We start from the raw sequence: 25,316 nt of genomic DNA, 5'->3' as shown, positions 1-25,316 counted from the left end.
TTTCTCCCTCCCCCGCTTTGCTGCCTCCCTCCCCCTCCCGCCCCCCCCCTTCCTGCTCTGTCTGGTTTATCATCCCTAATGAAGCAGTCTTCTCCATCGATCCTGCTGATTGCCAACCCATTCCTTTTGTTTGCTGGCGCTGAGCCATTCAGCGGCACTCTGACAGCTCAGCTCGTCTAATTAGCTCTGTTGTTCTTTTTCCCCATGTTTCACCACGTTGCAAGTTCAGTTGAAGTTGCCACAAACTTAATCCCCCCATTTCAGCCACAAGTTCACATTCCTAACCTGCCTCTATTGTACAAGGAGCAGCTGTGGGCGAGGACAGGCGAATGGGCCTTAATGTCTGACCTTCCCAAAGCCCCAGCCCGGGACCTCCGGGGCAGGGCAGCGCTGCCCCCCTGACTGCACCCCGCCTTTGTGGTGCAAAGTCAGGTGCAAACCAGGTGATCCTGTGTACCAGCTGCAAGAGGAGTCCGGCTCTAGGCCGGGAAACCAGTTCAGGGTTCGCACGAGTGGGGGACGGATCCACTCGTTTATTCAGCAGCCAGTGACTGGATGTCTGCTTTGTGGCAGGCACTGTTCTAATAACAGTGATCATAATAGCAACATTATTAGGCACTTCTTAGGTTCCAAGCAGCAGCATCCATTTCTAAAAATCTCGCTGAGGAGCCACTGTAAACCAGGCAGTGAGCACGGTGCTAGGCAAGGGTAGGACCATCATAGAGCCATCTTCTAATTTGGAGACACCCACACCCCGTCTTCTTTTTGTTACTGATAAGGTCACAGAGAAACAAGGTGAGCGTTTATTGAGCCCCCACTGTGTGCCAGGCCCCGCACTGGCACTTTCCCCGCATCATCTCATTGGATCTTCACAGTAATCCCAGAGCAGACAGCAAGTTTGGTGGAACGCACTTGGCTCTTACCACGTCTCTGATTTGCCAAACCAGGCTGAGATCAGGCCGTTCCACAGGAGAAACTCTGGTTAGGTCAGACGTGTGGGGACGTGAGGGCTTGATGAGACTCGTAAAGACTTGCCTCTTATACAGCCAACTTCTGTAACCTGTGTTCCGAAGCCATTGTGTTGTGTCGCCCACCAGTGCTGGGTTGGGGGCTGGTGGGAGGGTGGGTTCAGGGAAGAGGGCGGCAGGGATTGGAGCGTGTACGTGCTCTTCTTCCCTGTCTTGCCTGCTAAGCTCAGCATCCGTGGCGTTTCCTGCCGTGGTCCCTCATCTGCAGAGAGAAAGCGGCCCCCGCACTGGGCTGCTCATTCATTCTTACTGGCAACAAAATTCACAGATAGGCTTTCTTCGCTTTCTCCAGTCCTTCTCTGGTGTTGTTCAGATGATGGTGCCAGATTTAAAGCCAGGTAATGTTGATTGGACCAAATGAGTATCCTTCTAAGGACGCCTAGAAATTCTTAGCCTAACTCTCATCACGGGCTCTGGTGGGAGAAGGGGGTGTCTTTTTATATGATCCCTCATCTTGGCTTTCAGAGGCCTCAGGTCAGAAAAAAACTGCCTTGCCGCTGCAGCCTGGCTGTGGACAAGGCGGCTGTGTACTTCACTGTCAATACGCCCACTTCCAGCCCTTGAGCTAGGCCCGGGTGGTGAGTGCAGTGCCCACACAGGCTGTGTGACTTCCAGGCCGAGCCCTGCTCAGGAGGACTGCACAGGGATGCCCAGGGCAGCACAGAGACGACTTTTCTTGGCGCTCTAAAGCTGTTAGTATTTGCTTCTCCCCACTCCCACTTAGAGAGGAAAATAGGCCTCCTGTAATCCAGTTGTAAAAAGAACAAAATAGGCATATGTACCCCAAAAACAAGGTCTCAGTGAAACCTTTTTGCTCTACCAAACTGGTTTCCAGGTTCCAGGAGAAGGCAAGAGGGACTCATCATTAATGAGAGCCTCTTTGTTCCGGGTCCTGCCCAGACAGTGTCTCACTGAACCCTCGCGGCAGCCCTGAGAGGAGGCAGGTGGTACCACCCCCGACCTGCAGATGAGGACACCCAGCCCTTCAGAAGAGCCTTTCCCCTTTGAGTAGGCCACAGAATTCCAGTTCACGGGTCGGCTGCAAATTCAACGGCCGTGTCTCCACGATAAGCAGAGCCTTTGAACCTATGCTGTGAAAATTCCTCAGCGTTTGTTTTAGGGCCACTTATCTGCATCTTGAGAATGTTCCTGTACGGCTTTTCCAACTGAGCCCTTCTTGGGGATTTCCCCCTGTGCCCATTCCAGGTGCGCCCTCCCCGGCCGCACGTCAGTAAGAGACCGAAGAGCAACATGGCAGTGGAAGGCCGGAGGACGTCCGTCTCGAGCCCCGAACAGTGAGTAGTACCCTGCTCTCCCCTCCCCTGTGTCTGCAGGAGCCCAGCGGGGCCAGCGCTTTGTGGAGACCATGTGGCAGCCCCGGCCTTTGAAAGGCCTCCCTGGAGCCCCGAGCGGGTGTTTCACAAAGAGGTCAGTCGGGGAACACGGCTTGATCTTCAGTGTCAGTTCTGCTGGCAGTTGTCACAGCAGCAGGAGGCCCCAGAGGCCAGGGAGCCGGGCACCCGGGCTGGGTTTTGAGTGGTGACGCCCAAGGGGTACTCAAACAAGCTCGGAAAAGGATTCTAGGCCTTTTCTTATGCTGAAGATAGCTGGTCAGAAAAAGAGAGTTAGGAACCTGGTCGAGGAGGCAACCTATTTAACGAGGGCCACCACCTTCCTAGGCCTGGGCTGCTCCAGGTCTCCAGAGCTCAGATTTACACACAGGACTGTCCTCATCCACTACCCCTCCCCCACCAGTACCTTTGCTCACCTGTGCCTTAGCATTTATTTTATTATGACTTTGCTTTCCTACCTCCCCTTGGGCCCAGAGCTCCACAGGACAGGTGCTGGGTTTTATGCCCAGTACCAAGCATAGGACCCAGCTTAGAGTCCCTTGCTGGGTAGACATTGGGTAGATGAGGGGAATGACGAGGCAGGCGGACAAGCAGTGGCCAGAGGCTGAGCTGTCTGAATGCGGGAGGCTTAAAGCTGCTCACGGCCCCGACTTCAGAGCCATCTGGAGAAGGTAGCACTGCTTCCATCAGAGGAGTGCAGTGCTTCCCTCCGTCCCCAAGGCACACGGCCGGTGGTTTCTGCCCAGACAGCTCAGCAGCTACACACTGGCTTCCAGTGATGACCTGAAAAAGTGCATGAAACCATCTTGGTCTGGGGTTGTTGGGGGAACCAAAAAAAATTGCCCCTGAGACCCTGAGGTCCCTTGGGTGAAGAGGGGAATGCTCCTCGTGTCGGCCTCATTTTCAGAAAAGTTCTCAGGGAAGGAAGTTAAGGGAGACGGGAGACGGCACGTCCTAGCCAGAAAAGGAGCCCAAAGGAAGAAATAATTCCCAGATGTCGGGCTGTGGCCTCGCTCGGGCTGCAGTCCACTTCAGCTCTTCCAGGATTCTCTGGTTTATAGGATGGTATCACTTGAGACTCTCATGTTGTTACAGAACCAGCCCACCTAGACAGCCCTCAAACCTGTGTGTGTCTGTGTGTCTGTGTGTCTTGGGAGATGCTTGGTGATGCAGAATTTGGAAGTAGGACTCCAGAAGTTGGGTGTAGGTTTAACTTTTGCTGTGCACAATAGGACGGTGGGAATCTTGAGGACTATTTCCCTGCCATGGATTATGATTGCCCCCTTGTGGAGAAAATGCTGCATGTCTTCAGAGTGCCTCAGACCCCAAAGATTTCTCCTTAGGGGAATGAAATTAGTCACTTTTCTTTAGAGCCATCTCTTTAAAACTGGACTAAATATTTTAGACACTGTACTGGGATACAGGGTCATGGTCCTGTAGATATTGAAATGCAAATCCAGAATATCCTTGCTTTGCACCAAAAACACCCTGGACCAACAACACTTCTCGTTCTACAGAAAAACATTACCCATTTTGTGGCCAGGTTCCCGATTAGAGCTCGGACTTCATCACCACGTTTATTTACACTGTTGCTTTTCCAGCCCAGTGATAGGGGATTGCTTTGTCAGTACATGCAAAGAGCCAGTGTTTGGTAACCCCATCATTCTGGAGATTACCAGAACTATGTCAGTACCACTTTTTGTGGGGTTTTTTGTTTATGGGGTTTTTTTTTTTTTTTGCAGTACGCCTTGTTTTAGATTTCTTTTTGGGAAACATTTGGGGTTGAAATGAACCAGTGGGAGCAGGGGTGGCTAGTTTAGTGGGTTGGCAAACTGGCAGTGATAGAAAACAAATGACAGGTTCTCTGTGATCGTGCGTAACAGTGACCCGGGTCCGCCAGGAGATAGGGAGGTATGTTTTAGAACATCATTCTGAGAGTTTCTGTTCACATTTTTTTAATGTGATGGGGGGGGGCATGGGGGGCCGGCAGAGCTGTTCTCCCATAATGCCAGTGACATTTCTGGTGCAACGCGGGTGTTTTCCTGCGTCTCTTCCCATGCTGCCTTCTCCCCCCCCCCCACCCCCCGTTGTGCTCCTCCACTTCCAAATGCCATGTCACAACAGCACTTGGATGTGTTTTTCTCAACTGTCATCAGCTGCAGCTGGCAAGACCAACTTCTTGAAACACAGGAAGCATCCAGCGGAAAATATTTTAATAAAACCGACTCCTCGTAAAATATTGTTTTGGGGAGGAAGGAACCAGCCCCACCGATCTGTCAGCATTGTGTCAGGAGACACAAGAAGACAAGCTGGTGGGCAGGAGCCACATCCTAATGGGCCTTTGTTGCTGGTGGTTCAGTGTTGGGCACACGGACTCGGTGCCTGGCCCTTTAATCTGGCCTGGATTTTCTTGAATCACAGATCTCTGTCTCCACTGGGAATATCAAAGTGCATCAGAAACTTAGAGGATTTGGGCGGCAGAAAGAGACACAGGATCTTTGAAGTTGAGGGAAGGATTCAGTCCTCCCGACTTCTTGCCCCAACTCTCACTTCCAAAGAAGCACATTAAGTAATTAACTTTGTGGACAGCAAAATGGAGCTGATTAAGAATCAGACAGTCTCCACGGTCTCCTGCAGCAGCTCAGCATCTGGAGTTCATCGAGGCCCAGTAGCGTCGCCAGCAGCTCTAAGGCCACTCCATCCGCTTAGGTCCGTTTTTTGCTTTCTAGCTCACGTCCATTCTTGCATCCATTCATTCAGCAAATATCTTCAAAAACCTACTAGGTGTGAGCTTCTTAGGACTTTTAAAGGAGGCCCCAAAGGGAATCCCAGTGCCGACTTCTTGTGACTTGCATTTTCCCGAAAAGAAATTTTTCCCATATCAAATTTTCTTCCCCAGTGGAAGGTAGGTGTCCTAGCCCCTCAAAACCATGTGATAGCAATTGGAAGAACAATTTACAAAGACTTCTGGGGAAAACATTCCCTCTGTTTTTCTGTTAACATTAGCTAATTAATATTCAGTGACTACTCCTCAAGAAGTATTAGCTACTTACGTTATTATTCAGAACAGGGCTGATGGTATGCCCCGAGGATCCCCTAGGGTAAGAGTTGGGGTTAGGAGGAATCAGACAGCTTGGGCTGTGGGTCAGAAGCCAGTTGGCAGTGAGTACAGTGGAGCACCTCATGTGTTCTAAGTCCTCTTAGGCGTCCCTTCCACAGAACAGGAACGCTGGCTCTGAAAATGTATTGACCAGTGTTCCAGGGTCATCCATTTAGAAAGCGGCATGGCCAGGACTCCAAATGCAGCTCAGTTTCATTCTCTCCATTGCACTCTGCTGTCCATGGGGGTCCATTGTTCTCCTGGCTTTGCCCAGAGAGACAGCTCTGTGTCCTGAGATGACTTGCCCCGCACACCACCTTCCTCTCTGGGGAAGGTTCCCTGGGGTTGGGAACCAGAGCTGTTCAGTCCTCTTCCTGCCAAGGAGTCAGTGTTCCCTGGTGCCTGAGTGTTCCTATCTGGGGAAGAAAAGAGAAGTAACATTTACTGAACATCGCTTAAGATCGTGAAGGGTAGGTGGTAGCTTTACCATTTAACAGATGGGGAAACTGAGGCTCAGAGAGAGACTTTCCATAACTTGCCCAAGGTCTCAGGACTGGAAAGTGGAGAGGGCCTGGCCCTTTCTTCTTCAGCATCCAGGCTTTTTGTTAAGAACATAATTATGACTGTGAGCTACTCTGAGTGGTGAGGACGATGGTGGCTGCAGTGGGCACGGTGAGGTCCCAGCTCCCCACCTGTTAAAGGTGGGCTTTGGTTATTTCAGCAGGAGCGTGCATGGCTGCCAGGCCCCAGCTTATCTTCCCTTCGGCTTGTTAGATGTAGGGCAATTTCCCATCGAATGTGAGACTTTGAAAGAGCTGACAGCAAGCCCTAAAAGGCAGTGCTGTGCTAAGTACCGCCTGCCCCTCAGGACCACACACAGCGAGCAGACAGAGGCCAAAGGCGGGGGGTGACCTACTGGTCCCCAGGTGCCTCTCTCTTTCACTCTTTTTCACTCTTTCACTGCCGTGAGAGTTGGGAGGGAGATAGTCACAAGCAGCCTCCACCTTCTTTAATCTTCGCAGTAACCCAGAAGGGTAGGGCTGTCTTCCAAGTCCTAATGGTGACGGGGCTCGTGCTCAGTGTGGACCTGAGGCGTGCCCAGTCCCAGCCAGCTGCAGAGCCCAAGCTCTTTCAATGCGCACCTTGTCCGCTAAAGGTGGTACACAGAACACCCTCCAGTCGCCCGTGTCTTGACTGGCTGCAGGCTGGTTATTTGGAGTTCCATTGTACTAAGTGAGAATGGTCCAGATTCAGCCACCAGGGGCCCATAAGCCACTGCCCTGTCACCTCCCTGTCCAGATCCATGCAAAAACCTGCTCTCTTCCAGTAATTTTGTTTGTTTGTAAAAATAACCCAATAGCCTTATAGGCAGGCTGGAAGTTAGGGAGAAGAGACAAGTTCATTCTGAATCCCACTACTTCAGCTCAACTATGTACTAGCATTTCTGCAGATTCCTGTCCAGTCTTTTTTCTAGATATGTTTTGCAGAGCTGCCAGCTTCCTTGCAATATCCCATAGTACAGACTTGCCTCATGTCCTTGTAAGCCCCATTGGTGATGACCACGGAAGATCTCACTGTGTGTATGTGTGTGGTCTGCCTGACCACGCTCCTCTTATGGGATTTGTAGATTGTTCCAGGTTTTCACAAATGTGAAAAATGCCAAAGTGAATGTCCTTGTTCTCCAAGTTTTTTCTAGTTTTATATCATTATAAGAAAAACTACCATTAACTGAGCACTTTACGTATGTTGTTTCATTAAATCCTCAAGAACTCTGGGGGCAGGGGTAGGTGTCATTAGCTCTATTTTACAGAAGTAGCTGCCACTCTGAGAGGTGGTCACTGCCCTTGGTCACACAACTAGTTAGTGGCAGAGCTGAGCTTCAGACGTCTCTTAACGCCAAAGCCCAACCCTTAACCAGTCTTACAGGCAGATTTCTGCTCCGTGTTACTAAATAACTTTCTGAAAGAATTGTACCACTTCACACTCCCATCAGAACTGTGGACTCCCTGGGAATCTGGGTCTGGGAGACCAGAGGAACGTGTGGCTGGCGTTAGAAATCCTTCTGGCCAAGGAGAACTTCTGCAGGTTGCGCTGCCTGGGCAGGCTGTGTGTGCACCAAACGGCCAGCCCAGACTTCTCAGGAATTGGAGAATCTGCTCGTCTGAATTGCACTGCGTGACCCCAGCACCCAAAGCCCCAGAAGATTAAAATAAGATCAGAAGAAGCTGCCAGAAGCGTTTAGTGGGAGCTCTGCCCAGAGACCAGGTCTCAGAACACTTTGCAATTGTATCTCTTCATGCTGATTGCACACATGCGCTGGCAGGAGATGACATGCTGTTCCACCCCCACTTCCCCCAGCCCCGGCCTCCTCGAGACCTGGGCTCAGCACAGCCCCCTGGCTGAGGGTCACAGCCGGACCCCTCTCCCTCCTGCACAGACCCAGAGCTGCCCGAGGGTGGGGGCCTGGTGCACAGGCCTGGCTGGGCGTCCGCAGACCCGGGCAGCATCCTGGCCCACCAGCTGCCAGTCTGAGACCGTGGGCAAGTCTCTTTGCCTTCCTTTTTTTTTTTAACACCATGCCCGTTAACATCTCAACACAATTTGGGAAACTGCCCACAGGAGCCACACTAGCATCCTCAGCTGCAGTGACTGCTGCGGCCTCACCGATCTCACACTCCCCCCAACACCTCCCCCACGAGCTGCACGCTCCCTCCTCCCAAGGTCACCATGCCTGGGGCTTCTGGTGTAGCCGTGACCTGCCACGTTGTACGTCACCCACACACACCCGCACACGCTTGCACACCCTGGTAGCCTATGAGCAGGGCAGGGCTGTGTGACCTTCAGCTTTGACTCTTCAACTCCCCGACCAGAGCCTGGCCCAGCTCTGCTCAGGGATATTTACAGAATGAGTGAACAAAGGAATCACTGAGGGCAGCTTACAGCCCAGCGTCCTGGAGATGGGGGAGGGTATCAGTTAACAACCGCAAGTATGTAAAGAGCACCTACTATGAGCCAAGTGTGATCAGGATGTGAATCTGAAGCTACCAGCACCTGCCCAGCCTGGCGCTCTAAGAGCCAGAAACTGACCAGCCCCGGGAGCAAACCTCCAAGATGCCAGCTGGGCCCTGAGCCCCAGGGGGAGGGGCAGCTGTCTGGGCACTACCCCCCGGCAAGCCACCAGGACACCAAGCAGAAGGGCGCAGACCCAGTTAGCAAGGTGAGAGGCTCCTGACCTGACTCGGGCCCCCTCCCCTCTCCAACGGTGGGTTTTGGGCCCCGGAGACAAAGCCAAGCCAGAGGCCAGGCATGGAGCCTGAGCTCAGACTGGAAAAGCAGGAGCTGCCACAGAGCCTCCAGGGATATGCAGCGGCCCAGGAAAACACAGGACCCCCTCGTCTCCACCACTTCTGCCTGCTGCTTGGAAGGAGGGATTCTCCCAGGAGCTGTCACAGTAAGGCGAGTTAGTTCCAGCTGAAAAGCCAAGCCTTTAGGAAGCCCTCAGAAGAGGTGCCCCATCCTCAAGGTGTCACTGAGCTCAGTCTCCTCCGAAAGGCTTCGCCACCCCAACAAGCACCCTCACCATTCCAGATTTCACGTCACTATTTCCCAAGTGCCTGTTTCAGGCCCGGTACTTCGATATATGTCATCTTGGTGAACCACCCCTGCTCCCCAAAAGTCTTCATAGTGAAGGCACTGTTAGCTCTTCAGCCACAGGGGAACCAAGGCTCTGACAGGTGCTGTGACCTGCCCTGGGTCCAGCACATATACCAGGGTCTGCTGGGTCCCACGTCCATGTCCACTGCTTTCTCACCAGCCGCCCCCCACCAACTGCTGCCACGGTCCCTAGAAAAGACTCGGGCTCTCAGCAGGCAGAGACTGTCCTCGGGGCGAGGGGCAGTTGTTCCTCACAATCTACACAATTGCTCTTCCAGGTAGGGAAAGTGCCCCCAACATGTCCCCTTCCCCGTCTTCCCTCCAGCAAAGAGCATGAAGGGTGGGAAAGTGAAGCCAGACCTCTGCACCTACGTGAGTGTCCACCCAGCTCCTGGGAAAGGCTTCTCAGCCTGCTGGGTGTGGGTGTGGACAGGGGAAGTCGACACTAGTGATCTCTGTGGAAGGAAGGAAGGAAGGAAGATAGACAGACAGACAGACAGAGACGGGTTGATAAATAAGTGGATGGATGAACGAAGGTTGCAAAGGCAAAGGGCACCACCAATCCAAGAGACGGAGATCAGGACAGCTGAGCCCCCCATCACCCCCTGACCTCGCACATGGCCTTCAGCCCTCACGCTGGGGGGAAACCCTCCTCCAGCTGGTCCCTGCCAACCCTGCCTGCCTCTTCTCTTGAAACCCCACCCCAGCCTCAAGCCCCTGTGCCCCCTCCTCCACAGAGACACCTCCAGGCCATTGTGCGGCCTCTACTGGACTCAGATTAAAAGCCTCATGTCACCTCCCAAATGGAGGCTTGTCCAGCAGCCCCTGAGCCAGGCACGCCCACCACTGCACTCTGGCAGAGCACGTCCCTAAAGGGTGGGCAGGACCTGGCCTCACACTCACCCGTCCCCTCTGGACCAGTCCGTGTGACAGGAAGATGCCTTCTCATTGGTGATCACGACTCATTACAGCAGTGAGTCTCTCATTACTGTTCTTAAGTAGATATTCACATACTGCTGAATACAAAGATCCCATGTCCAACAGGTTCCCATATCTGTCATCAGTCCTTCCTCCCTGGGAACAGTCCCAGCCTGGCCCCAGGCCACACAGGGAATAGCTCCAGTGCAAGTTCCGGAGCATCCCCTGTGGGTCCTGCACCAAGCTTGTTTCCCCCAGAGACCCCTCTGACTTGCTTCAGAGGCTTTTTCTCTGTTTTTAACCCATGCACGTGCTAAGCTGTGCTCTAGAGTGTCAGCCCTGTGTAATGGTGCTGGAGGTGAGGCATGGCGCCTCTCTAGGCGATGGGTGCTCTCAGATCATTCTGATGTGCTGTGACATGCCCAGCTGGGGACCGGTGACTTTGACCGGGAAGGTCTTTGAAAGCAGGGGCCACCCTATTTGTCCTTTAACACCTAGGGGAGACTGCTCAGGGTGAAGAGGCCCAGAATTTATTTGTTGGCAGGTGAGTGTGGCATCTGGGTAGTAACTGAACATGCACTGGGCACTGTGTGAAGCCCTTTATGAATATTTTCATTCAACTTTTGTGGTAAGACTAACAGGAGGGCTATAGAATCCCCATTTTGCAGCTAAGAAACTGAGGTTCAGGGAGGTACAATGACTTTCCTGAGGTCATCTGGCTGGCACGTGGGGATTGGTGGAAGGCTGGACAGACGGGCCTCGTCCAGGGGCCTGTCGCTGCCTGTCAGCCCCACAGGAGCCTTGTAATCAGGGATGCCAGAGCGGCCAAGACATTTAAAAGTAAAGATCCTTTGTGCAGGAGTGAAATGATCCTTTAAAAAATGATCACCAGCTCCCCTCGTTACCTCTGGAGACCAAGTCCTTGCTGACTTTTTCCCCTTCTTTATCTCAAGTACATTTAAATGTCAATTAAATTTGAAATATCTACATTTGTCAGCATTTCATTTTGGGCCAGCGTGACGTGCTGCTGATTTGTCCACGCGATGTGACACATGAAAAAAACTCTCGAGATGCAGATCTTCCTCATTAAAAAATAAGCCTGTACGATCCCGGCACGGCAGAGAGCCACAGAGCACGTCCCCGCTTCCTGACGCCGTGTCTCTGACATGGTATTTAAAAAGGAACAGCCGCGCCTGTCACCACTGTCACACGCGCGCGCTAGCCAGCGACACGTTAAACCAAACATTAGAAAGGGTTCGGGGAGTCATCTGCATGGGAACTCCGTGCCGAGATGAGGTGGGCAGAGGCGGGAGCAGCCGTGGGAGGTGATGGGGTCTGAACGTGATGGACAGCGGGCCTTTCTTTCGCGCCGAGACTCCGGCAGTCCTTGCTGGGTTGCCAAGTTCGCCACGACCTGCCTTTTCACAGACAGCTCTTTGTGTATAATAAAATCCAGGCAAGTGGGGGGCGGCAGACTGCAGGGTAGTAGCTGAATTGGGTTAATGAGGGAAGAGGTACGCGCTTTTTTTTTTTCATATTCTGCCTTAAGCTAATAAAAAATTTAAACCTGGACATATTCGACGGTTCGTCCTTTATCTCTGACAAATATCTGACTATGTTTCACGGGAGAACATGAGCAGCTGAATTTAAATAAGTTTATTTTGAAATCTCACCTTTTATCAAAAGCAGAAGGGGAAACACCCTACCCCTTATTTCACCGTTTCAGGTCCACAGAACTGAAGAGGCAGGATCACAGAGTGGTTCAGAGTTAGGCATATCTGGATTCCATGCTCTACCCTTAACTTCTGTGTGACACTGGGCAAGTGACCTCCCCTCTCTGAGCCTTGGCTGCTTTATCTGCCACATGAGGATGTGATGAGTAATTAATCAGAAACCGTACGGACAGCATTTAGCCCAACACTTGTAAATACTGCTAGTGTCATCATCCTTATCCATGTGGCCCAAAGCCTGGACCTGAAGAAACTCTGATCAGACCACATGGCAGAGTTCTCATCTGGGTGTTCCATCACTCTTGAGAGACAGATGGTGTGTCCAGGAGACACCCTGGACCTCTCGTTGACGTCAAGACTGCCCGACCGGCCTGGCCAGAAGAGCTGGCTGGAGAGGAAAATGGTGAGCTGTAAAGTGAGGCTCCCTGTCTCCCCCCACCTCACCCCCACACGCCCTCCGTGATCTCGCGTGTGGGAGGCACTGGATTTTGACAGTGATGGGAGGTGCAGCAGCCTGAGCTGATGAAGCCAAGGTCCAGTCCAGCACAAAGGCTCTTTGCTCCTGTGTGAATCCAGACATTCCTGGCATTCAGCTAACGTGCCAAGCTGTGCTCTCTGCTTACTTGTCAAAGCCAGAGGAGGGGACTGTGCTTGGATGGGTGTTGGAAAGGCATTCAACATGGATTTGAGGGCCACCCAGAGCCTCAATTCAGTTTGACCCAAGCAGAGGTGTGGGTCCCCCTCATACACATCTACCACCAGCCCAGGGGACAGGAAAGAGAGGGCCCTGGACTGGAATCCCTGCTCATCACTTCCTGGCTGGGTGGCTTGCTCACGCCTCTCCTCTTCACCATGAAGTGCTCAGCTGGGACTGGGTCTGCTCACTACAAGCACTCAGGAGGTGCCTCTCGGTTGGGTGCATGGATGAACGGACGGACAGATGGATGGATGGACTAATGAGAGTCTCATCCTCTGTAAAATCTGTACAGCGACGCCTTCCTGCTTCCTGCTGGGGGGAGTGGTAGAAATAACCTATGTAAAGCCCGTGGCACATGCCTACTTGTGGATATTATTTTAAGCATTTTTCTGAGACTCCCACCTGCCCCAATATACCTAACATGCTCACCCCCAAACGTGGTCCCATTCTACAGGTCTATATTCTTTTTCATATTCTTTTCCATTAAGGTTTATTACAAGATATTAAATATAGTTCCCTGTGCTATACAGTAGGACCTTGTTGTTTATCTATTTTATATATAGTAGTTTGTATCTGCTGATCCCAAACTCCTGATTTATCCCCTCCCATTCCCCTTTGGTAGCCATAAGTTTTTCTATGTCTGTGAGTCTGTTTCTGTTTTGTAAATAAGTTCATTTGTATCATATTTTAGGTTCCACATATAAGTGATATCATGTGATATTTGTCTTTCTCTGTCTGATTTACTTCACTTAGTACGATAATCTCTAGGTCCATCCATGTTGCTGCAAATGGCATTATTTCATTCCTCCTTATGGCTGAGTAATATTCCATTGTATATATGTATCACATCTTCTTTATCCATTCATTTATCGTTGGACATTTAGGTTGCTTCCATGTCTTGGGCTATTGTGAATAGTGCTGCTATGAACATTGGGGTGCATGTGTCCTTTCACATTAGCGTTTTCTCTGGATATATGCCCAGGAGTGGGATTGCAGGATCATATGACAACTCTAGTTTTTTAAGGAACCTCCATAACATTCTCCATAATGGCTGCACCAATTTACATTCCCACCAACAGTGTAGGAGTGTTCCCTTTGCTCCACACCAGAGAGGGGACCCTCTTATACTGCAGCCATGAGCTGAGAAAAGGGGCATGTGCCTGGCGGGGATCCAGAAGAGGGGTGAAGCGGGTGTGTGCAGGTCCTTGTCTCTCCAGTACGCTGGCTTCCGCTTATTCCCTCAGCAAACTTTCCTCTGCACTAACGCTGTGCCATGGGTGGGGAGAGAAAGAAGAACGTGCCAGGGCCCCTGCCCTTGAGGACCTCCACTCAGAAATAGAAATGCAAGAGGTTCAACTGTATTAACGAAGCGCTAAACCACACAGCCCAAGGAGAAGCCAGCTCTATCTAGGGAGAAAACTCTGCTGGGAGCTCCAGGAAAGCTTTGTAGGAGTGCGGTTTGAGCTGAGTCTTGCAGGCCAAGGGCAATCAGTGCACCAGGCAAAGGTAAGGGCAGGTGGCAGGAGGTGGCAGGGAAGGAGCGCAGAGGTGGGCGGGGCCAGGCACAAAGCACGGTGTCTGCCCTGCTTGGAGCTTGGACTTGGCGGCCCTCACCCCGCCCACCCAGTGTGTTCCACAAGCTCCCCAGAATGCAGCCTGAGGCAGGGTGCCTGCCCCCCTGCTTGGGAGAACAGTCCAGTGCTAGCGAGTGAGAGCGGGTCCCCCGAACTTTTAAACAGACAAGTAAGTCATTCCAGACACACCTAAACATTAGTATTGCTGACATTTTACCCACCGCATGAAATCGCAGTTCAGAGCAGCAGGTTTGCAGGTGTGAAGTGGGAGAGTGATGAGGTCAGGGCTGTGATTCAGAACAGGATTCCAGTGGCCATGTGGAAAGTGGCCCTTCTGCTGGGCCTTGTTTTGTGTCCCGGTGGACGAGGCAGGAGCTGGGCAGCCTAGCCCCTGTGCTGGCCAGGGCACATTTCTGCAGGTCAGGTCTTCCCCCCTCTCTGCTGAGTTCAGAGGAGAATGAGCCTCCTGGGCCATGCGGCCACCAGTCCAGGACAGGCTGAGATGCGTCTTGTCCCTGACACCCAGCAAGGCAGCCTGGGAGAGGAGGGGAGCGCTGTGACCTCCCTGTGCAACCCTGGGCAAGTGGCTTCCCCTCTCTGAGGCTCAACCTCCCCTTCAGTAAGAGGACAAAAGTCTTTGCCTGGCTATCTTCCAGGGACGGTGCGAGGAAATGAAGGGTTCAGGTGTGACAGTGCTGGGGAACTCACAGCCCTGGGCACCAGCTTTGGTTCCACTTTTAAAAGGGCAGCATATATTTGGGTAACAACTGGCTTATGACTGGTGATGGTGGATCATAGCAGCAGCCGGTCACAATCCGCTCTCCCAGTCCCCCCAGGGATAGCTGCTGTCCCTCACTTACCCTCCAGCCCTGGTTCCCATGCACTTTTTTGGACATGTTTCCTCTTCCTGAAATGAAACCGGAAAGGAATTGCATCATATAAGGCAAAGAAAGGAGACTGCTCTGGCTGGGGGTGGAGGGGAGAGGAGATAGCCCCCCATCAGGTACCCCTGTGTCTCCTACCCCACCCACCTCCCCAAAGTTCACCATTGCCCCTGGGATCCTCGGTGCGCGTCCAGCCCGCTGTGCAGGGCAGAGGCGTGGGCTGCCCGCTCCCCAGCCGTGTGCTGGAGCAGCAGCCGTGGGGCCGGGATTTGAACCAAGGGCTGCGGGGTCCAGCTGCCCTCTCCCGAGCACACGCCTCTCGCGGGCCCTGGTCAGTGTATAATTCATAAAAGCCAGCGTGGAGTTTCTCTGGGCTGTGTATGTGTTTGTGTTTATAGAGGTAGAGCTCACAGGTGGCTGACAAGGGAGATGTATTTTTTATAACAATGAATATTTAATTTCCACATCACAGATGAAAAAGACTCTCTGAAGAGGCATCTGAGGGAGACTCCAGAGAGCGGCCGCTAATCAGAAAAGGGTCTTCTCGCGAGTGCTCTTCTACATGGCTCACTTTCTTCTTTAGCTTTTTTATTTTTTATTTTTTCCTGATTATTGAAGTAGATATGCACATTGGAGAAAACGTAGAAGACACAAAAATAAAATTTGGCAGAGGGGAAAAAATCATCCATAATCCACTAGCTTTTTTAAATTATTTATTTATTTATTTTGGGGGGCTGATTTGGGTCTTCGTTGCTGCGCGTGGACTTTCCCTAGTTGCGGCGAGTGGGGGCTACTCTTCATTGTGGTGCGTGGGCTTCTCACTGCAGTGGCTTCTCCAGTGCAGGGGACATGGGTCCCCTAGCTTTTGTTGACATTTAGACACATACCTTTCCAGTCTTTTTTCTGTGCATTTTTCCATAAGCAGATGAGAGAGAATGCAGTATAACTGCAATTCTGCATCCTGATTTTTAGATTTTTCTTTATAAACATTATAGTTAATGGGAGGATACTCTTCAGCCAACCATACCATAATTCAGCTCACCAGATTCCTACTGCGGAAATTTAGGTTGTGTCATGTTTTATAAACATAGCAGTAATGAACATCTTTGTGCATAATTTGTTGCTACATTGGGGTTATCTAAATGGAAGTGGAATCACGAGGTCATAGATGCATTTAAGGCTCTTGACACAGGTGGCAAACCCACAGTTTCTTTTCTGTTTGGGACCAGCTTCCTCACTGTGGGGCCCGTCGGGCCTTCTCCAGGCAGCCTCCTCCCCGCCGGCAGAGGGAGGCCAGGGTCAGGTGCTGAGCCTCAGGCCTCCTTCCCACCCCGCCACGTGGAGTCCTGAGGTGCCTCCTAACTGTTTTCTCTCTTGTCTTCCTCCGCCCCAGCCTCGTAAAGCCCTTGCGACACTATGCTGTCTTCCTCTCCGAAGACTCCTCTGACGATGAATGCCAGCGGGAAGAGGGCCCGAGCTCTGGCTTCACCGAAAGCTTTTTCTTCTCCGCTCCCTTTGAATGGTCTCTCCTTCCTTCTTCCATTTCCCTGAGCTCGGCTTGGTGACTCTCCGGGGCCACTTGGAGGGCTGGGGGTGGCCAGCTTGCGCTTGTGTGTGGGGAGGGGGTCTGGGGCTGCTGCCTTCCGGTGCCAGCTTGCAGGACGGACGCCCCCTCTGTGTGCCTCCTCTCAGGGCGTCATTCTGCCAGCCCCATGGGGGCTGTGGCCATGGGGTGAGGTGACAAGAGTGGCTGGGCTCTAGAGGTGTGAGACAGGAGCATGGGTCTCATTCCTTTGGGGAAAATGCACTTGACTGTTAATGGAATTGGTGGCTGCGGTTTCAGCTACAGTTGGCCTGGTTGTTGCCGCCCGAGTCTTCCTTTATCTCAGCACATCTTGGAAAGCCATGGAGATGGAGCGTCAGATTTTAAGTTTTCAAACAACGTTACCGATGAGAAATGTATATATTAATGCTGGCATATCCAAAGGTTTTACTGACCTGCCTGACTTTAAGATAATTTTTATCATTATTATTTATAGCCTAAGCCTTCTTCTAATTACAAATTGCAATAAAGAAAGAAAGAGAAAAAGAAGGTTCACCACGATCCAGCCACCCCTGGAATTGGGCTTTGGTGGCTGCCCTTTCTTTGCCAATTCTTGCCTCTCCACGCACAGGCTTTTCAGAGCTGGGATTGAGCAAAGGGACAGCTTTGGTTTGTGTGTATTTGTTTGCATGATGTTTTTAATGGAAGCCTCTAGGGGAAGGGAACTGCCCATCGCTGAACACCCACAGCAACCCTTCGGGGAGTAAACCGTTACAGCCAGATTACAGAAGAAGGACTCTTCCCCCACCTTCCCCCTCCCAGCCCCCTTCACCATCTCCCTGCTCCCGGTCCCTCCCCCGAGCCTGGGCCTGTGAGTTCCTCGGGGCACGTGATAAACCCAACAGCTCTGCTCCTGCCACTGCCCCCCCAGGGGAGGAGGGTTCTGGCCCTTTCTGCCACCAGCTACCTGTGACCACGGGCAAGTCAGTCCCCTCCTGATGTCCTCACCTAGAGCAGTGGCCTAAGCCAGTGTTGCCCAAGCTTGGCATGCCGCCTGGTCTGTACAGTGAATCTTCTTCTTTAAAACTAGAAGAAAAGCCTTGTCCTAAGCAATAATATTCATGATATCATAGGCTTAATATATGTTATTTCTCTTATTAATTAAAGATAGCATCATTGGAATAAGAAATGTTCATCCATGTATCAACTTAAAATCACCTTGCAGGTAAAGGCACCCACACAGGTGATGTCCAAGGACTCTCCCACCACGGAGTCCAGCAGGTCACGTTCTTTTTAAATTAATTGATGCCTTAATTATTTAAAATAATCCTCACTTCCTGAGCCATGATCTATGAAAAGCATAGGCTTTTGTGTGTGTTTAAAAGGGAAGTGGCCATCTTAACTCAAAACAAAATGGGTTCCTTCTAAAGAACTCTACTTCCTTAACTACGAAGCACACTGGCTTTTCTTTATCTCCTTCACTGTGTTCAAACTTGGTTAAAGGAGCTTGGTCAGATGGCTTAGTCAGAACAAGTGAGGGACTTTAGAAGTCTCTCATACTTGGCTTCCATTTCCACCTCTTGCCAGGTGCTGTGTGACATACGTTCCGTTACTTAGCCTCTCTGAGCTTCAGTTTCCTCATCTATAAAGTGGGGGTTGTGAGTCCTACTTCATGGGCTGCCTGTGTGGCTTCAGGGAGTTAGTACAGTCTGATGCAGTCCTTGCCAAGAGTCAGGGCTGTTAGTTGAGCCCCTTCCCTCTGCCGACTGTCCCCTGCCCAGGTTCGTGCAAGTGGGCCTCCAGGACCAGCAGGTGGCACCCTTCCCCCACTTTACCAGAGCCATGGGCAGTTTCTGCCTGACCCAGGAGCCAGAGCCTCATGGTTGGAGGAGGTGGGATGCTGCTCTGGCCCGGGCTCCACTAGAGGTCTGGGCACCATTCTCCAGGTACCCCAGGGCTCAGGCTTGTGAGAAAGGATAGCAAGAGGCACCCTGTGTCACCTGCACCTGGGTCGGCTGCAAGGTTTTGGTGCATGAATGCTATTAACAGCCTCAGCTTGCCTGCTGGGCACCAGGCACTGTATTTGCTCATGTAGTCTCCACCACCAGCTGCAAGGGAGTGCACTCTGGAATGGGGGAGCGGCTGAGGCTCAGAGAGGTTAAGTGACTTGCCCAAGGTCCCACAGGAAGAGATGGCACCAGGGATGGAACCGAGGTCTGCACAGGCTGAGGCCCAGATGGTTCCCCACTGAGGATCCTGGGGTGCACTGGGCAGCTCCCTGGGGAGAGTTCTCCCAGCTCAGTTCCCATGGGCTGTTCCCAGGACCTGCTGCAGGGGTGGGAGTGCAGACAGTGGGCTCAGGATTGAGTCTTCCTGCCTGTTCCCTCTCCAGACGTGTCCTTTTCCTCACGCCTTGTGTGAATGGCGTGTGAGCCCACTAGCCAGTTCTACGGTGGGTCCTGTGGTTTGGAGGAAACTAATTGGGCCCCCCAGTGCAAGCTAGAGCCAGAGCAACTTGCCCAAGGTCCCTGAGTGAGCAGAAGCCATGTTCAGCCCAGGTCTGTCAGAGTGCCGCTGCCCAGACGCCTACACTCTCAGGGACCTGGGACAGCTCTCCTCTCCCAAGGCTCCTGCGGGGGCTCCCGAGGCCTGGAGGTCCTCGGGGGTGAGGGCTGCTTGCTCCTCCCGGGGAGGCTCTGAGTAGGAGAATCCAGCCTGCTCTGCCTCCTCCCAGGCCGCAGCCCTATCGGACACTCAAGGAGTCAGACAGCGCGGGAGACGAGGCGGAGAGCCCGGAGCAGCGAGCGCGGGAGCCCGTGGGCCCCACCCCAGCTCAGCCCGACCGGGCTGCCAGCATTGACCTCCTGGAGGACGTCTTCAGCAGCCTCGACATGGAGGTCCCACTGCAGCCGCTGGGCCAGGCCAAAAGCTTGGAGGACCTTCGGCCCCCCAAAGACCTGAGGGAGCAGCCGGGGACCTTTGACTATCAGGTATGGTGGGGGGGGCGGGGGGGCGCAGGCTGGGGGCACTTTCTGCGCATGAGGCAGGTTTCCCCACATGACAGTAAAAGACACCAAGGGAGAAACAGCGACTTTTCTGAGGTCCTCAGCCAACACTCAGAGTCACTCTGACTGCAAATCTTGCCAGGCCGACCAATGGCCAGACCCCCCCTCACAGGGATCACTGGAGAAGATGCTGGAGCCTGATGGAAATCTGGCTGGAGCTTGGCCGGGCGGGCAGTGGGGGGCGGGGGCACTTCCTGCCTGAAATAAACTTCTGTTTATGCATCAGAGGTGGGCAGGGCTATGACCCCTGGTGGAACTGGGATTAATTATCCCAACCCCACCAAGGCTCCTTGGAGAGCCTGTGAGTCAAAGTTCCTGGGCTCTGGATATTAGCGTGTGACCCCTGATCTTCCTTGTGACTTTCAGTCAGGCACACCTCCTCTCTGTGCCTCGGTTTCCTCACTTGTGACTGGGGGCTGCTGACTCTGCAGTCCTTGGGTCACAGTGTGGAAGTCACAAAGCTCCCACGTATCTGATGATTCACGCTTGCCCCTCTGCAGGGAATTGCTATTCCCAGGCTGCCCACGAGGGAGCTCAGGCCAGGAGAAGGGATGTGACGCCCAGGTCGTGGGCCCTGTAGGTGGCAGAGCTGGGACTTGAGCCCAGCCCTCCTATTTCCTTCCCAGCCAGTTTGCCTTCACCCAGGCCCCGAGCCTCGCTTGCCCTGTTGGGCTCATGGGTGGTTGAAAGTGCCCGCACGCTTTGAAAAGTAAAATGGGCCACCCCAGTAGAGGGTCAGTAGGTGGAGTCCTTTTCCTAAAACTACTTGGCAGCGCTGGTTTGAAAAGACAGAGCTTTCTCTGGAGGCCCTTTGTGCCACCCAGTGAGAGAATCCCGGCCTCGAGTGCAGACAGACCTGGGCTTGCTTTCTGCCGCTGACCTGGGCCGAGCCCCCAACTGCTCTGGGTCCCAGGGGCTAGTCAGCCACACTCCCGGGACCACAGTCCCAGTGTCCACCTGGCACACAGGAGGGCGGAGGGGGAGGGGCACACGCTGCCTGCCAGTCTGTCCCAGGTCCGCCTGTGGTCATTGCCTCCCTCGTTCCCTCTAACAGAGGCTGGACCTGGGCAGGAGTGAGAGGAGCCGTGGGATGCCAGGAGCCTTGAAGCTCGCCCACCCGCACAACAAGCTCTGGAGCCTGGGCCAGGACGACATGGCCATCCCCAGCAAGCCTCCTGCCACCTCCCCCGAGAAGCCCTCGGCCCTGCTTGGGAAATCCCCAGCCCTGCCCAGCAGGCCCCAGAACCGGGACGGCATCCTGAACCCCACCGACAAGGAGGAGGTGCCCACCCCCACTCTGGGCAGCATCACCATCCCCCGGCCCCAGGGCAGGAAGACCCCGGAGCTGGGCATCGTGCCCCCGCCCCCCACTGCCCGCCCGGCCAAGCTCCAGGCTGCCGGCACTGCCCTCGGCGACTTCTCCTCAGAGCGGCTGCAGGCGGAGCGGGAAAGGCGGGCTGCCCTGGGCTCAGCCGTGATCCCCGGGCTTCACCCCAGTGCTGCCCCTCAAGACCCCACCGAACTGCTCCAGCCGCTCAGCCTGGCCCCGGGGGCTGCGGGCACAGGCAGTGATGCCCTGCTGGCCCTCCTGGACCCACTTAGCACAGCCTGGTCAGGCAGTACCCTTCCACCAGGTCCTACAGCCCCAAATGTAGCCACCCCATTTACTCCCCAATTTAGCTTCCCCCCCATGGGGACCCCGGGGACCCCCACCCCATTTCCACAGCCATCACTCAACCCCTTTGTCCCATCTGTGCCAGCGACACTGCCTGCCATGCCCCTGGTCTCCACACCAGCTGGGCCTTTTGGGGCCCCTCCTGCTTCCCTGGGGCCAGCTTTTGCCCCCAGCCTCCTGCTGTCCAGTTCTGGCTTCTGTGCCCCACAGAGATCTCAGCCCAACCTGTCTGCCCTCTCCATGCCCAACCTCTTTGGCCAGATGCCCATGGGTGCCCACTCCCTGCAGGCCCTGGGTCCCCCAGCAGTCGCCCCTTCAAGGATCCGAACATTGCCCCTGGCCCGCTCAAGTGCCAGGGCTGCCGAGGCCAAGCAAGGGCTGGCGCTAAGGCCTGGAGACACCCCACTCCTTCCTCCCAGAGCCCCCCAGGGCCTGGAGCCAGCACTGCAGCCATCTGCTCCACGAGAGGCCAGAGACCCCTTTGAGGATTTGTTACGGAAAACCAAGCAAGATGTGAGCCCGGCCCCAGCCCCCGGCTCAGTGGAGCAGCTCAGGAAGCAGTGGGAGACCTTCGAGTGAGCAGGCGCTGAGTGCTGGGGGCGAGCTGAGGCCCGGCTGCCTGCCGCGGCAGCTCTGCGGCTGGCCGGCCCTGCTTCCCCTGCTGCTCTGTTTCTGTCCAGGTTCTACTGGTGGGAAGGGTTGGGAGCCCTCTCTGCTGCCCCTCCTCCTCTCCACACTGCCCATCTCTGGAGAATGGCACCAGTTTCAGCCTGGGAATCAACCCAGCTCCTGGGCACCTGTCCCGCCCTGCCACCACCCCTCCCCTGCACCCCTGATTGGGTTTTGCACTAGAGAAGTCATCTGGGCCGATGATTGCCCCAGACCCCATCCTACCCACCTTCCCTCTGGAAACCGCCCACCAGGAGCCCCACGCCTCCTCAGGATGCCTCTCTCCTCCTGAGCCCTGTTCTCCTGCCCCAACTGCAGCCCAGCCCTGCACACCCCACCTTGATGGGCGCAGGCGTTGGCAGTACCCTCGGCATGAGCTCGTCTGCACGAGACGCACGTGGTTTGGAGTTTGAAGTAAGGAACCCCCCTCCCAGGCTGGAGGAGCTACCTGGCAAGGCATTTCCAAACCCTCTCTAGCAATATGCACACTCGGTTCTTTCCTGAGTCTTCACCCCAACCCCCAAACTTCCGTTTTTCTGGCTTGGTAGGGATTTGGGGGCCGAGGCATCCTTGCAATCCCTCCTGGTAGCCAAACCAAGCCCCAGACAGCCCTGCGTGGGGCCCGGGAGCACCAGCAACTCTGATCTGTAGACGACAAAATGGCAACAGGTAAATCTGAGAGCACCAGGAGGAGTCAGGCTGCCGCCCCGCACTCTCCCTCTGGTCCCCACAGGTTCTCCTGGTCTTGAGTCACTGTCAAGTGGGACTCGGCCTCTTGTTGAGTGGGTCTAAGGGGGCAGAGCTGAGGAGCAGACACCCAGATTCCCACTGGAAGACCAAGCTTAACACCAGAGATGCAGGAGTCCCAGCTGCCTGGCAGCTTGGGGCAGGAGGGGCACCAAACCCCCCTCCAGGCCCCTGGGGAGTGGGCGGGCCTGGCCTCTTGCACTTCTTGCTGCTTGGAGGCAGGAGAAGGGCTTGGAGCCGACCCCGGAGGCCAGCATCCCCAAAGCTAAATTGAAACGTTTTGTTATTGTTTCTTTTATCTTTCTTTTCCTTTTTACTTTATTGATTTGATGAATCTTGAAATTGACTAGTTTCAATAAACCAAGTTAAAATGTGGCCCAACCATTTAAGAAAACAACCATCTGAGACATGCAGGAAATTGTGAGCATTTTGACCTGATTTCTCATTTCCTATTTGTGAATGGTCAGACATACAGTCTCAGGGGTGTCTGGCAGGGCAGGGGAGTTCCTGGAGACCTCGTAACCCCAGGGAGCCTGGTCAGCATCTGAGGGGCTAGAAGACCACCCACACGGGAGTGACTGAGGCCTGGAGGGTGGCCCTCAGGTTTGCTCTGACGTGGGGTGTGAAGAGCTGCTGGCCCAGCACGCAGCCCCTTCCTCAGTCAGTCATAGCCCCTCAGGCAAGTCTTCTGTCTAAATCTCGGCAATGTCCTCTGGCTGCTGGAACGGGGGGAGCCGTGTCATGTCTGGGCCATGTGGGCACCTCTAGGACACTCAGGTGTTTCAGTAGAGATTCCAGATCCACCCACCCTGGGAAGACCCCTGAGCCCCATCAGGTATAGGGTAGCCCACCCAGTGGGCAGAGTCTAAGGCAAGAGGTACCAGGTGGCCCCAAGGAAGCGGAGCCCACCCCCTGGTCTCCCTGGCTGTGTTGGGGCCTGGTGGCAAGCGCTCCATGTTCACACGAGCACTGCTGTCTCTTCACTTGCTGGATTGAATGTGAAAATCCAAGGATGAATTGTGTGTGTGCGTTCAATAAAATCTTCTTGGGGAGAAGGCTGGTATCCCTGTGTCCTGAGGAAGCCGTGCGGGGAGGCGAGGCCTCAGGCATCTTCAGCATCCCTGTTTGTAGAGGTAGAGGCCGGGCTTGGAGCAGTCAGGGAAGGCTTTGACGCCTGGCCCACTCCTAAGCCTGTTCCCATTCGGGCCTCTGAGCCCAGCTTAGCCCCTTCTCCTTACAAGCAGGACCCAGGGGCTGGACTGGTCACAGGTGTGCACAGGCCTGCCGGGTCCACAGAGCAGGGCTGCAGGTCACCAATGCTGTTGAAGGCACCCAGGGTCCAGGAAAGAACAAGTTCAAGGGGACACCTGGAGCTTTACCCCTACAGACCTCTCAGTGGCAAGGGCAGAGCCTGGGAATCTGCACCTCTGTTGGCTGTGTTGGGGAGGGACACCTGGACCAAGCACCCAGAGAGGGTGTTAGACACACCCCGTCCCCCCATCTGCCCTTCATTCGGCTCCCTGGGCTGTGTCCCCCTCCCTGGGCTGCGCTTAAAAATGACAGGTACCCAGAACGCTTAGAAGCAAGAGGAGGACAAAAAAAGAACAGCCCAGCTTTTATATATTGGGGTTCCACCCAGAATGTCTTGTCTTAGGAGTCTGCAAGAACACAGGTTTGCCAAATCTCTGACTTAATAAACTAACCAAGGCACCAGCTGGGGCTAAGTTGTTACTACCAGATGTTTTCTCCCCCACTTTTCCAGGAGTCAGGGAGAAAGTTGGGGGAAAAGGTGGTCCCACCTCCTACAGGATTAGGACCAAGCAAGCCCCCTAACCTAGTGTTCAGGGCCCTTCCCATCCCGGTCTCAGCCCGCTCCCTTGCCTCCATCACCACGTCTCCACCTCACATTTGACTCCCGTGCCTCTGGAAGCTGGCTGAGACCCCCTAGGGGAGATGGGTAAAGTCCATCTCCAGTCGAGAAGTGGAAAGGGGTCTCCTGGCCTTGGCACAGGGGGCGCTGGCCTGGGAAATGGGAAAGACCAAAGGGCACATCTCCAGGTCAGGGACCAAGGGACTGAAGCTCAGAGGCCAGGCCCTCAGGCAAGTGCCCCTCAGAGATCAGAGATCCCAGTGTGATGGCATCACCAGGGAAGGGACTGGAGGCAAAGCGGCCAGTTCTTCCCTTCATCTGTGTCTGTCCGCAGGACCAGCCCCGACACAGAGACAGTGCCAACATTTGCCGAGCACCTGCCTCAGCAAACAACCCTGAGGCCTTCCTGCGAGTCCCTGCTCGAATCCTCCCAGCAGCCATTAGCGAGGTGACTGGTCTGCAGGTGAAAGAGCGGACTCGCCAGGCAGCCTGGAGAGGAGAGCGCTGACGCCGGAGGGGCTGGAGAACCACAAGGTGGGCAGGGAGGGTTGCTCCTCTGTCCTCATCGCCCTCTGGCCTCCTTGCTACCCTCTCAGGGAGGCCCCTTCCCCGCTCTCCCTCTCCCTTCCTGACACCTTGGGATGACCTGGGCAGCCCTCACAGCGGACTGGACTTCAACGAATTCCAGAGCGCCTTCCCCACTGTTGCCCTGCCCATCCTCACAGCAGCCCCGTGAGGTAGGCAAGAGCTGCTTTCCCCATTCTATAAGTGACAGGCCTGCAGGAGGAAGGCTGCAGTGGCCCAGACCCT

At 54.2% G+C, this 25,316-nt stretch overlaps 1 protein-coding gene across 11 annotated transcripts in view; it reads left to right on the top strand.

Annotated features, from left to right (window-relative positions):
* Positions 1-23,691, top strand: part of DENND1A (DENN domain containing 1A) — a 531,128-nt gene extending 507,437 nt beyond the window's left edge. For 7 of the 11 annotated variants that reach the window (XM_082403252.1, XM_082403251.1, XM_082403250.1 and 4 more), the window contains 4 exons: positions 2,235-2,323; positions 16,331-16,459; positions 19,215-19,470; positions 20,600-23,691. In XM_082403252.1, coding sequence (XP_082259378.1) covers positions 2,235-2,323; positions 16,331-16,459; positions 19,215-19,470; positions 20,600-21,799 — 1,674 coding nt within the window. In that variant the 3' untranslated portion in view covers positions 21,800-23,691. Of the gene's footprint in view, positions 1-2,234; positions 2,324-4,536; positions 15,404-16,330; positions 16,460-19,214; positions 19,471-20,599 lie in introns of those variants that run through there. The other 4 variants (XM_082403253.1, XM_082403247.1, XM_082403256.1 and 1 more) reach the window with 2 other exon arrangements.
* The last annotated feature ends 1,625 nt before the right edge of the window (positions 23,692-25,316 follow it).

Source organism: Balaenoptera borealis (genome assembly GCF_965194805.1).
Source record: "Balaenoptera borealis genome assembly, chromosome: 8".
NCBI classification, from domain to species: domain Eukaryota; kingdom Metazoa; phylum Chordata; class Mammalia; order Artiodactyla; family Balaenopteridae; genus Balaenoptera; species Balaenoptera borealis.
Note: the sequence above shows the minus strand (reverse complement) of the source record. Positions and strands in the feature narration are given on the sequence as shown.